This window comes from Pleurodeles waltl, chromosome 8 (assembly GCF_031143425.1).
Source record: "Pleurodeles waltl isolate 20211129_DDA chromosome 8, aPleWal1.hap1.20221129, whole genome shotgun sequence".
Classification (NCBI taxonomy): domain Eukaryota; kingdom Metazoa; phylum Chordata; class Amphibia; order Caudata; family Salamandridae; genus Pleurodeles; species Pleurodeles waltl.
In genome coordinates, this window is record NC_090447.1 from 686,514,793 (window position 1) to 686,529,342 (window position 14,550).

Below are 14,550 nucleotides of genomic sequence, written 5' to 3' on the forward strand. Positions count from 1 at the left end.
TGCAGTATGATATGTTATATCATCAGGTAAAACAGCAGGAATAAGGGTGGCAGTCCCAACATCTAAAGCAACATGGGGTTCCTACTCATCTTACTATGAAGGGATCAAATACTTGGCAAGCAGAGCATTTTAACAGATTTCCTTATCCTCTTGCAGTACCTTGTCTCCAGAATCTTCACCCCTATCGTATGGAGTGAGCAACACCAAATCTGGAAGCATGGACATAAGTTTAATCTGGCGTAGAGATGATAGCTCTCAGGTAACATTCCAGTTTGGGCCTGTGTGATTCGGTGCAAGTAAAGCTCCTTCACCATGTGGTGCACTAGGAAGAATTCACAAGTAAAAATCTTGTCTTGTGGTCTGTCAGGAGTTGAAAACAAATCCTAGCACACTTGGAGTGGAGACAAATACCAACAGGCTAAAAGGTTACACCGTCTGACAGTACAGCCTGCGTTAAGACTCACATTGCCTCTCACTTCTCTTCAAAGAAGATACTCTTGACAGATTAAAAAGATATTCATTTGTTCACGCAGAATAGCACCTTCATAACACCTGATCCAGTATGTTCTATTGTTCTTCTAGTTTTCTACTGGTCCTCCTCAAATGGAACCTTCTTTATCAGTTTGTTATAGAAATTGAAGCAAAACTCAAAGACCTGTGTAAAGCAGCAGTAGTAGATGCTGGAAATCTTGGGTGAAGGGATTCAAAAAGCTTAGTCAGTGTTGCACTTATAAACAAAAATTGTGTTTTCCAGTTTTTGCGTCTGTGACACACAGGTATGCCAGGTCACACCTGCTGAGGGACTAGATCCTTAATGTTGTAGTCAAAGGTTTGAGTGAGTCTTGGCTGCTGAGAATATGCTTCACCGGTCTATAAAACGGTGGCCTAGGACAAGAGTTGGAAAATTAGACTTTTATTGAAGTCCCTAACAAAATTTCTTGACAATGGCCCTGTCAATTATGTTTGCATAAAAATGTGCTACTCCACTGCAGCTACAGTTCTCTAGTGTTGGATTCTTATATAGATTAACGTACTTGAATTATTTCCACCAGTCTAGGAATCCTTGGCTTTTATGGCACAACAAGTAACATTAACAGGGCTATAGGCTAAAACTATAGTGTGAGCATGTTTAATAGCATATTCAGCCTATTTAGAAAGATGCATACTTCAGCTAAGCTCTCCACTTCTCTTAGAGGCACCAATGTTCCTGTTTTGAGCACTACAAGTGAAGGTAGGAAGTTAAGTAGCCAGCCTCTGACCACGGAAGGAGGATGGTCTAGCATGGCTCCATTAAAAGCTAAAAACGAGTGAGACAAAGTTATACACAATAAACCCGTTTTTTCCTTAGCTATGGCTCTTCATAGATTTACATGCTTGGCTCAGAGTAGCAAGCAGTTGTTTCAGTCGTACATAGTAAGTGGTTATGAGGTTCAGCTTCAGCAAAACAGATTGCAGGGAACTACTTGCCAGCTGAAGAATCAGCTGCTGCAATTCAGTCCAGGTAGTGGTCTATGATAAACGTGTGAGGTGCATAATCAACACTCAGAGACAGTTTCTTTCCTTGTGGCAAAAGAGGATGCAGATAAGATTCACCTTACTATCTCTCGCTTCGTGATGGGGCAAAAACTTCTAATCAGCTGATCTAAAGCTCTAATATCTTTGTAGAACTGTCGTCAGTTGCGAACAGAGGGACCTGCAGCATCCTTTCTTCACTGGAAGTCTCACAGGGAAGAAAAAGTGGTGGCATCAGCTCATTTAGATGGACATCCAAAGTCACCGCTTGCATGAACAAATTAGACTATCTATGCCACAGAACGGCACGCAGGGGTACGGCTCGTGAAAATCTTCTGGATCCAGTCTGATGCCTGGGGAGAATTCAAAGGTAAGGACTCTGCAACTAGAAGCCTCTATCAGATACACCTTGAACTGTGGGTAACACCTGTGTGACGGCAAGATGTGAAAATCAGCATTCTGCAATTCCAGTGCTATCATCCAGTCTCCTGGACACAGGGCAGTTAGAACTTGAGCTAATGTGAGTATCCTGAATGTGTCCTTTTTCAGGAAGAAATTGAGAGGGGCAAGATCTAAAATAGGATAAAGGTCTCCATCCTTCTTAGGCATAAAGAAATAGCAGTAGTGGCATACAGTCCCCATTGCCAATGCTGCCACACTCTCTATTGCTTCTTTGTCCAACACAGCTTGGGGGTGGGGTTTTGATGTTGGGGTGGTAGGCCTTGGTGTGGTCTCTGAGCTAAACCCTTTCCAAAGCACCCAAAAAGTGCTACTTTGCTGAGGATACTGCCTCAAGGGCTCAGAGGAAGCATCATGTGACCTACTCTCTTTGAGGCGCTGCAGTGCCATGTCTGCTACATATCTGAAGAGACTGATGCCATCAAATAACGTATCCATCAGGGACATTTGGACATCACCTGAAAAACTCTCAAATCTCATCCATGTGCAGTGCCTAAGCACCACACTGGTACCAACTGCCCTGTCTAAGCAGTCAGTAGTGTCCAGCCAAGAGCAGATAAAGTACATTGCTGCGTCCTGTCCATCCTGAATTATTTGTGCTAATTTGGCATGATGTTAGTTAAGGAATGTTGGCTAAATCTCGCTAACCATGTCTCAAAAAGCAAGGAAAAGGCAGCTGGCTTTGACCAAACTGAGGGCAAGACCAGCAGAGGAAAGCATCCTCATCCCAAATGCCTCCATATGTTTTGAATTCCTATTGGAAGGTCTGGTAGAAGAGGAGTTTGGATTCAGTCTACTTTGGGATGCCTGGACCACCAAACTATAAGGTGTGGGGTGTTGGGTGAGCAAGGCTGGGCCCTCTGAAGCAGGATGGTGTTGACTAGCCACTTGCCTATTTACCAGCGGGAAAAAACAAGGTTTAGCCCAAGTGCCTATTAGTGTATCTGTCAGATTTGTGTTAAAGAAGAGAAGCTGTACTGTAGAAGCCTGCCCAGGCTATAGGTCTTCAAAATAGGCATTCGTTTTGACCTCAATGGATGGGAGCTGTAAATCTAGAACTTTACCTGCACACCAGATGACCACAGCCCAGGAGACTGATTCTTCTGTGAAAGGGCCGGGAACCCTTCCCAGTGTCAGGGTAGAAGTCTAGTCCACTGGCCTCTTGGAGGAACATGTATACATTGTCCTCATCATGATAATGGAAGGTACTGTCTCATTATCTCCATTATCATTCTTTAGACCATGCTGTGTCTGAACCAAAGCGGTTTGACGTGCCTGCCGGTGACTACAAGGTAAGGGTAACCTTCTATTGAAGTCAAAGTGAGGTTGAAGCAGCTGCATCAAAGCTTGCAGGGACGTGACTTCAGTCGAAGTATTGTAGGTTCGGCTCAGATGTGGCAGGGACTGTCATGGTTTATGGTACAAGGTTTGGAGCAGGCATTAGTGTCAACCCTTGAGTTAGGGCAGATGCAGCAGCAGGGTCGGAAAGTAGTAATTGTGCTGAGGGTGGATCTGCCTAGAGTAATCTAATTAGAGGCCTCCTTGGTTCCTTGTGGCCCAAAGGCACACCAGACGGAGTCAAAAGGTTGCCAAAAATTCATACCATTGCTTATTTGAAAGCCTTTTCTTGTTGCTGTCTCACCAATAGATCTACAAACTCAAGGTGTATGGAACTGGTTCCTTGTTAGGAGACTGGGACCAAGAGGCACCTTGATATCCTTGCGACTACTGTTCATGTGTGGCAGGTTGTCAAAGAATCTTGCTTAATTTTCTTGTATTTCTTCTTCGATTTGGACCTACCTGAAGTCTTGGAGCGAGAGGAAGATTTTTCACTGGAATGGTCTCGCGAACTAAATCAAGTCTGCATCCTTGGCTGGCAATGGGTCTTACGCACCTTCCAATGCTGTTTGGCGATGTAGAGTTTGGATCTGTGGACCCTGATCATCTCGGGGGGCTGGAGGTTGAGGGGGGGGGAAGGGGGAGATGGTTCTGTTTCATCCAGACACAGACCTTACAAGACTGAGGTTTGCAAGGATCACTGAGCAACAACACAGCTGCAGCAGTTCAGTAAACTAATAGTGTCTTGGCCACACTGCCTCTATGAACGCCAGTGTAAATGGTGCCTTCTTGGTTTTGCTAATAGATTAGGGATGAGTGTAATTGACAAAATGTACATGCAATGATGTTGAACCATGTCATCTAAAATGGCTCCTGGCTGCCAATGCTTGTTGGCAAAGAACTGGCATGTCTTCTCTAGTCAGGTGGCAGAGATGCCTAGCTGGTATGGTACCACATGCATAAAGATCATCTGTAGCAAATCTTGATGCAGTACCATTTGCAGCAGCTGGCTAGGGAGTTGGTAAGGGCATCAACTTAATCATTGCTGAAACAAGATATATATTCCACTGAGATACACACACTTTTCAGCATTCTAAGACAAGATCTAAAATCACAAGCGTCCTTATTTGATAAGATAATGTACATGTTGTGCTGCCTGTCCTTAGGAGCACAAATAGATTAACAGGAAAGCCTGTAGACCAAGCCAAATAAGCCCATTACTCTAAGACAGCGATGTATAATTGTTGTCTGGAATTATGTCATCCAGCCACTAGGTGATGCTCACAAAGGCTCTGTGAGCTCCTCTTTACACCAGTATATATCAGTATATACCAGAATATTTTACAACTCTCTGCATTCCCAGCTCCACATCAAAGCTCAGTCAGTATCTCCACAGCAATTTACTGTTTCATTATGGTGTTTTCTGGAGAGAAATAACTACAAGGACTGCTTGGATATCAACCTAGTGGTGGAGCTTTGTTCTCTATATTGTTTCCTGGACCCTACAGGTATTCTGACCCTTTCAGGTCTGCATTATGGGCTTTTCTCTTACTCAGTATTGGTCCATGCTGTGCTCCAGGGATTCCTATTTCTCCTCTTGTGCATTATGGTTTTCCTGATATTTCCAATTTCAAGTGTCAGTGCAGTCTTCCCTTCATTGGTGGTTCCCCGGCTCCTACCACCTGGGTGATTAATCACACCTGGCTCTCTCTCCACACCCCTGCTCCTCCCCTATATTTTTCAGCTATTTCTTACCTGTGAGCTCAGTGTACAGTAACTCAACAGCCCTTACTGCTGAGGTTCCTTGTGATACAACACTGTCCTACTGCTCTGCTTCCAGCCTTGCTCTTTGACTCAGAGTGCTTTTGTTTCTTTTATATCTTGTTCCTATTTTCCTGTTCATGTTCATGTTACAAGTCTTATAAGTTTCTATTCAGTGTTATTTCTGCCTTTCTGTGCCTGTAGCTGCAACTGTTTGTAGTTCAGCCTGTACATTTGCTGTATTTTCCTTGTTGTAATCAGACTCTTGCTTTGTATTCGTATGTTTCCTGTTAACCTGGAAATTTCAGTCCAGCCCTTGTTGGTGTTCAGATTTCACAGTCTTGGTTCTAGTGTTCATAATTCTGTGTGGCAAATTGTAGTCTGGTAACTTTCCTGCTCTTTGACTCCGGTCTTGCTTTTTGCCTCTAACTCACCTCTGTATTCATTCCTGTTACCTCGATATTTAATAAAATAGAAAACAAGAGATAAGTGGTCATTCTATATATCAAATATTTTCCAGATCAATTACAACCTAAAAAAGTTGTAGCCCATGTAACCGTTTTTACCGTCACTTTACTATTTCGATCCTACTTCACTACATTGTATTGCTGCTAAATTTGCATTCCCAATATCACACAATAGGCCTCTGACGTCCTTTCTTTCCATGTATGGTGTCTAAGACTATTCCACCTAATTATACAGGTGATACATGAGTAAATTACAGGAAGCTGACACACTGCCGTCTATTATAGTGTAATTCTTTGCCCTACCCAGACACAGCTACAAATAAGCATTATTAGGAAGCCATTGTAGGCCAAGGGCATAAGCACATCGCAGCATTATTATTACCAACATTAAGCTTTATACCCCCAATAACAAAGCCAAAACGGGTGGCCATACACAAAAGTTTTAAAAGTTCTAAAAAGTAAGGAGGCCCGTCGTGTAAGGGTGGCATGCACATTTGCACACAAATGACCGATCACAAAAATGGAGAAAAATTAAATCAAAGGAGAAATTTGGCCCACAAGCCCGGACACTTAAGTGGAATACTTTTTAAGCAAAAGTGCACAAGCAAATGTCATTACAGTGACCGGATCAATGGCTTAACTGGGCTGACTCAGTCTCATTGTCTATGCTATACTAAACGGAAGGAAAATATGAATGTTAGACACTTTAATCGACCAACGGATGAAAAGGACTGACCACTCACGTACACATGGATGTATTTTTTTTTGCCAATTTTTCGTAAAACATGAGGCTCAATATCACACTAAAGCGGTCTCTAGGTCAGACCCAAAAGTGGGATTAACTGGTTTGCAGGATATAGATAGCCCGGTTCTTCGATCGCGCAGCTGTGTAAAAGGTAATAGTGTTTCTATGCAATTTTGCAAAAAGTACTATCTATCTATCTATATATATTTACATGGAATGTAATTTCACATATCTAATAATGCTCCTACTGAATTAATGTTGACTAGATACTCCTTAAAAGTGCATTTTACTCCTAACTTTCAAAAGTACAAGGTAACCTTTCAATTAACAACGTTATCTGGAACCGAAGTAGAAAAGCATGTGCCAGAAGTCCCCACCCCCTCCTCCCTTCACCTGAAACTTGGGAAGTATCGCAGGGTGGAAAGCATTCAGAAGAAAATGAAAGCAGCCAGGAAAACAATCATAATAAACACAAGAGTAAAGCATATACAATGCCGCACAACTGAGAGTAAAGTCTAATTAGCACTGCTGCTAATTTGCTAGAAACACTAGCAGACCGACTTCAAGCGGCGTAGCATCCTACCTGCTTGGGAAAAGAATGAAGCTATATAAACCCATTAGACATGATTACACCGCTATGCAAAGCAACCAAGGAGAAATGTTTTCTCCTGTGTTTGGGTTGCCATTTCCTCCCATACCGAAACTTCACCAGGTGTGCTCTGCTTCCCTTTATCTCATTTAGTTAGTGCTTTAACACCAGCAACTTACCTTCTGTACCATATCGCGAGTATGTAGCAGGATCTAAAAAAATAAAAAAAAGACAAAAAGAAAATTATTTGGAGCCACAAACGAACGTCATGGTGACACTGATGATTACAACAACACTTAATCGCTCCTTCCAGGAGACGGCCACCTTTCTCACTTCCTCGCAATCTTTTCAAATCGGACAACATTGTAGTTTAAACACAAAAAACAAAACAAAAACACATTTGCACACTGGAGTGAAATACCTTCATGCACGTGGTCTATTTTACACAAAGTAGAATTGGTATATTGTGAAACAAGTAGTCTATAAAATTGTATAACTCATGGATAATTGATTAAAATTGTCTACACGATTTGACAAAATAAGATTCCACAAGAGATTGCACATCTTATAACGAGGGAAGCGTATAGGTAGATTACTTCTTTAAACATCATTATTTAAAAATACATCAACACCGTCGTCTATACAAAAGCATATAGGTTCAAAATAAATTCCTTTCCCACGAAAAATAGGCAGAAGTTTTTGAATTAAAGTTGAAGCATATTTAAAGAAGACAGACCACATTCATGAAAGTCACAACCGAAACAGACAACAATACACCTTAACAATTAAACTTATGGTGGCATTTAAGAGTATTCGGGGCAAATTAATTAGAACACTCAAAAGGATGGTGCTTGCCATTGTTAATTGAAACTTTAAAGTGCACAATTTGCCACTTGCTAGATCTGGAGCAGTATTCCAATCCGTCCCACTTTACTAACACCATATAACCAGCACACATTTACTTCAGCAAGATTTTGTTTCCCTTCCCTCACTAAAAAGAGTTGGAAATTTGGATTAATTTATGATGTAAAAATACAGATTTAGCACGGATACGCAATATTTATTTTAAAAACCTCTCTGCCACACCACCATCTTACTATAGATGAATGTGCAGATAGGTAATTTTCCATCATCCATTTGCAGAGGAAGTAACCACTGCATTTCTCATTATCCAACTGCTAAGGAAGCGACCTCAGTTCCTGCTTACTTCAGTTAACTCTTCGGGGCATCCTCAAAGGGAGGACTCAGACAAAGTGACTGCTAGTTGTGTTTGGTAGGGCCAGGAAGGCCCTTGAGACAGAACTCCTCTTTCTGCGAAACATATAGGTAAGATTTAACTAAGTGTCTCACCCAGCAATCTAGATTGCCAATTCACACAATTACACCCAGAGTAAGATGACCCACATGCTTACACAGCACTCACACAACTGATAGACTCCACTTCGTACATATCCCACTACACACCGTCTAACTACAGAACACACATTGCAACTCACATTCATTAACGTTTGCTCTGCTGTACTTCACTCACCAGACATTGCAGACCTCATCACCCATCACACGTTTCATGCCCTCTTCATCAGAGAAACATGGTTCATCCTCACATAGAGGCACATTGAGCCACCCTTCTTCCCACAGGCTATATCATCAATCAGGTGAACCTTGCTTATCAGAAGGGAGGAGGCCTCATTGTCAGCCATAAGTCCTCCTTGAAGTGTACCCTAGGCAAGCAAGTAACAACTCCATGGAGCTGGTGACATGCCCTTTGCCACCCTCTACAACTTAACCCACTACGTTCCATCTTATCTACAGGGATACTGGGCAAATCAAGACTTTACCAATTAATTTTTAGATCTCCTCACCACCTCATTCACCCAACATGCCTACACCTCTCAGACAACACAATCTCCCAGACAGTGCAAGCTAAATAAAAACACACCCTCTTCAACCTCATTGACACACTCAACATTGTGGAGCAGGTCACACAACAAATACTTCAAAGGCCACATCCTCGATCTTGTCTTATCAACATCACCAACAATCCATGTCAAACCATTCATTCCCCTGGACTGGATTGACCTCATTGACATCCCTACCTCTCGGCTCAGAGTACTATTAACAAACACAAAAGAGAAGACCAAAACCTCAAAAACTTCACTATACACAACCTAATTGTTGAACTCATGTTTCACCCTATCAACTCCATGTTCAACATCAAAATGCTCCTAAACAACTTCAACAAATTTTGGAAAGCTACGGGACCATCCACACCCTCATTACTACACACAAGTCCCAGCCAAAGCCCTCGGCAGATCACATTCTAAAGGCCTTGCTGCCAGTAAACAGTCCATCTGCACACAGGAAAGAAATTTAAGACTACTCCAGAGAACATCTTGATGCTTACGTTCCTCCACACATTCAGACAGCTCATCACACAAATCAAAGTGCTCCTCCATCACCAACAATGAATCCATCAACAGAAGCGTAACACTGTTCAAGACCATCAAGCTCTGCATCAACCCCCTGCAAGATCCACTTATTTCTAACACCACAGAAAAGTACAATGCCATCAATTTCTTCTTCAGTGAAAAAAACCAGACGTCCTGACAGCACATCACCGATACCCAGCCGTTTTATCTCTTACACCCACTTCCAATAGTCTTGCAATTGTCAGCCTTCACAGCCCTGTTTCTCAAAGATCTGGCTAACATACTCCACTCAAATCCACTTCCTTATGAAGATGTTTTACCATCCTCAGTCACCAGACCTCTCTCTGGGGGTGCTATCTCACATCTTCTTCCCATTGGATATGCCTCCCCCATACAAGGCAACTTTGCACAAGCGCTCAAGACCAGCCAGATTCTCCTATTCCTAAAGAAACCAACACTTGACCCTGATGGCCTAGCCAACACTGACCTATCAATCATCTACCATTCATCACCAAGATCATTAAAAAGGCATCCTGTGAACAACTCCACAATCATATTAATGTGAAATATCACCTGCACACCCATCAGTTTGGCCTTAGATTACACTGCAGCACAGAGACCACTACCTTCCACATCATATACATTGCCCTCTTGACCACAGATGAAGGCGACCCATGCCTCCTGCTATTGCTGGACCTCTAAGGTATTCTCAACACAGTTGACCATTCCACTCTCATAAGCACCCTTGAACTTCAAATAGGAATCACCAGCAGTGTCCTTCACTGGTTCAACTGTTTCCTTTCCAATCAGAACCAGTTTGTTCACATGGGCACCTCCAGGTCACAAAAGATCCCCATCATGTGTGGATTCCCCAGGTGTCCATACTGTCTCTTGGTACTCTACTCACAGATAACAGCTCCAGATTCATCAATAGAGCAATGATAGACAACTCTATTTGAAAGCCCCCTCTGCTTTAGTCATCCAACTAATCAAACTTTGCTTGGACATCATCCTGGCATGGATGTCCAGCCCCTCCCTTAAGCTCAACCCAAACAACACAGAATTTCTGTTATTTGTCAAGGACAGCAAACAAAATACAGTGCAACGTTAGCATGACATATACCTTGATGACTTTGATACCTGACACTTACTGTCAACTCACTTGAATACACTGTGAACACCAATCTCACCCTCAAAGCACACATTCCCAAAAAAACAAAGATAGCCTTATACCACCTCTCTATTCTAAAAAAAATCCAAACAATTTCTTCCAAAAAGCAATTCCAGAACTGCTGTTTAAGCTCTCGTACTCTCCAACGAGAATCTGGATGGTGGTAATGCCCTACACCATGGCCTCTCAGACTGAATACTGACATCCTTTAGGGACATCGTTTACACCACAGCATGTCTCATCCAGGGCCTGAATAAATATGATCTCATCCCCCTATCTTGATGGGACTCCATTGGCTCCCTTTGCTGGCCAACACTAGCTTGAAAACCATCTTATCTTATTGACAAGCTAACCATCACTGCTAGTGCGTGGCACATCCACAGCCAGTACAACAAACTACAGACTAAGGAATGTCAGAAATTAGAATTAAAGGGACAAGACAACAGGCCTTTTCCATCTAGGTAACCCAGGATCTGGAACAACATCCCTGTATCCAGCAGGACCACCCCAACGCTTCTTCAGTTTAGTAGAGAGTTGAAAACTCACTATATATATATATATATATATATATATATATATATATATATATATATATATATATATAAAGAGCTACATCACAATGTATTAACCACCCACAACCCAAGCTTCATGTCAGATTACTCGTTAACCAAGTTTGTCTTTAACCATCAACAACACTCCACTGCCTTTGAGCTAGGTTTACATTATAGAAATACCATATACATGTGTAGCAACAGTGCAGTAAGAAGCGGAACCAATCAAGATTAACATTTTCGTTTGAAATATTCTGCTAGTATGTTTTGTATAGTCCACGTAAAAGCCTTGTTAATGGCAACACATAGCTATAGACAAAACAGAGTAATCTAAGCGTTGATGGGACAAAAAATAAAATAAAAAACACACTCCCCAAAAAGGTCCACAAAAAAGCCTTTTGCACAGACATGAACCAATAGGAGTTCATGTTCCATGCATCGAAGCCGGTTAGAGCATAGAAATGCAGGGTATCAAGAAGAGAATCTGCATTCCCTGTACAATCGTGGCACTTCTGGGAAGGAAAAGTCCCTTGAATGGTCGCAGACGTGTACTCCTGACCGGAGTGCCCCAGCTACAACAATATCTAGAAGCTTGGTGCTGATTTTTGTTGCCATGGACGTATATGGCTCACACGTGCGCTATAAAATAGCCCTGTCTCACGGACAGCAAGCTTGTTGGGCAGGGAGGGATGCCCAAAGCGCTTCTCTAGTGGTGGTGAAAAGGGCTAAGTTTAACATTGGCCATTTTCACCTTCTATAAACCCAGATGTATAGAGCAGAGCATTTTCAGGAATTATCGACTCCTAATAACCTCAGAGGAACGAGAGATAAGTTGATAGGCCCCAAAGATGTGCGATCCACCTGTTTTGCACGAGTTCTGCTACGCACACAACGTTACACTACATGGGCAAAACGATTCCCCAAATTGTTTCTTACTTACGAGGAGATCCGATGCTGTGTAAGACGGCTGCATTTTAAGCAGATAGGAAATCTACAGGAACACTCATGGAATGCTTAAGAGTCATCGGGGGTTTGAAATATTGGTAACAATTAAAGACACCACACATTTCACAAAAGGAAATATGTCGCTTATTATTGTTAACCGTTGCTCAATTTCACCATAAAAGCTTCTTCTATCGGATTTTAAGCGTAAGCAATTTTCTGATGTAGGGTTTTTTTTTTTGCCAGCTGCCATTAACCCTAGAAACAGAACTGACAGAGCACGATGTGAGTATATTGAGCCTCTATACAGAAAAAAAGTTTACATTTACGTCTTGGTTGAAAGTCATCAACTCATAGCAACTTAGTTTTGCAAAACACTCTTCCCCACTTTAATTTGCACACACAAAGCATATTTCGGGAAAGAAAAAGAAAAAACTTCTGCCACTTACAAAAACTTTATTCCAGTAGATTAATGTCTCCGAATTAATTAAATATCAATCAATGTCTATTTTGTTTACACATTTTGAGGTATTGTCATTTGTCAACCTGGTCATTACACTTTCAGAAACACTGGAAGTATAACAGAGTATCCATGAAATTTAGAACAAGTTCTTGGCAGACTCAACAAAAAGGAACAACTACAAACTGTGCACTAAAAATGAAATTGGGACTGGAGCAAACTAAGCCACATGTTCACAGGGACCGTAAAGCTACCTGGGGCTAAGTCTTCAATTCACTCAATGCTCCTTATCATTCAAATTTCGAAAACTCCTCACACCCACAATAGGCCAAAGGGGTCCTTCGTCGTTTAAGCCTCATTTAGAAGTTGAACTCCTACATAAAAAAATAAATAAATAAATACGTTCAAAGCAAAACACAGCAGTGAGACAATCCTGACAAACTTGCTCCAATGCGAGCTTTATGAACATAACACGCTGGTAGAATTAACTGCACATTCCGATCTATAAAGCACACGTTGCCTGGACATTTTGATTTATTCAGCCGATAACAAGGTGATATGAAAAGACAACAAAATACCGGTCCTAAACTAGGCGCCATCACACAGCAGAGCTGGAATACTTTTGGACTAGCAATAGGACATACATATGTTAAATAACACACTAAGACGACGGCCGTGATACAAACTGCTCTCTAAATTAATATACTTCCCTCGGCGAGTGCACAAGTCCATTGTAATACTTCTTACATCGCAACATATTTGTTGAAGTAATGGCATGTGCTGCTGCTAACGTTTGTACCTCCTTGTGTCACAGAGTGCAACAATTTTTTACATACGTATTCAATTTTAAGAACACTAAAATTTAACAGGAAAGGTAATTCGAAGTCTCCTAGGATTAGAAACCCAGCATTTGCCGTTCGGGCTCGCTGCTGCAAAAGCGTACGAATAACAGTGTCTCAAAAGATTATAAAACGGCTTTTCTTGAAGGCAGAGCCTGCCAGTGAAGTGGATTTGTGACTGCTTTTAGTACATGAGGGGGGGCCAGCTTCCAATTCACCTTCTCACATGTGAATAGGAAATACAGGTCAAAGATGCTCAACACGCCCTTTCCCTCAGAAAGAACGAGACTGTCAACATGGAATATTATCCATGTTACGAGCTGTATTAATTAACTAACATAAGTAGAATGCACTTCTATTACAAAAACGATTTCTTAAAATATATATACATAATTATCTTGACACAAATATATTTTGAAAATTATGTGCATATTTTGTGTCTCATCCGAGTTTAAACTATCGTTTAGATCGGGAGCTGCGCGTCCCGGTCACATTAAAGTCAGTCCGTAACTTCGAGGTAACAAACGTGTTTTTCACATTTCACAGCTCGAGAAATCACGCAAGTTAATTATTTCTTGCAAGTCGAATTCTAGCAGTTATATAAAGCTGTGTGGAAAGCTACTACCATGCATAACTTGATCAGTGCCATTAATTCTTTCGTTACTTCCTTTTAGGAAAGGTCACTGTGGTGACAAAGGCGGGCCTGATTCCTGTTCAGTTTTTCAGAAAGCAGCAACTACCAGAGTTACTTACCTTTTGTAATGTCTTACCTGGTAGAGACATATTCTAGTTGCAGATTCCTTACCTTTGAATTTTCCGCAGGCGTTAGACTGGATCCATACAATTTCTGAGCAGTACCACTGCGCACCACTAGGTGGCATTGATTGGTTTCACTTCAGTTGTTGGCATCATCTGCGCCAGATAAGACATCACAGGTCCTATATAGGCACCACCCTGGCACGTTTATCTCAGTTTCTTTTCACGACTTTCCACAGCAAAAGCACAAAGCCATGAAGAACACAGACTACTAGTGCGTCAAAACTAAAGCCCTTAAGGGGGGTGGTCCCTGTCCCTAGAAATCAGCTTGCAAAGTGGAGAGGATGGGTGGGTCCAGTAAGGAATCTGAAACTAGAATATGTCTCTACCAGATAAGACTTTACCAAAGGTAAGTAACCTGCCCATCTGATAGAGAATTCTAGTTGCAGATTACATACCTTTTAACAGATACCCAAGACATACCATCCCCAGAAGTGGGTCTGCGAACCAAGATCACACGAGAAAGTCCTG

General features: G+C 41.8%; 1 protein-coding gene across 1 annotated transcript in view; it reads right to left on the reverse strand.

Annotated features, from left to right (window-relative positions):
- Positions 1 to 14,550, reverse strand: part of POLA1 (DNA polymerase alpha 1, catalytic subunit) — a 1,729,782-nt gene that overhangs the window by 897,497 nt on the left and 817,735 nt on the right. Inside the window, exon 27 of the mRNA XM_069204808.1 lies at positions 7,051 to 7,083. Within this exon, the coding sequence (XP_069060909.1) occupies positions 7,051 to 7,083 (33 nt within the window). The remainder of the gene's footprint in view (positions 1 to 7,050; positions 7,084 to 14,550) is intronic.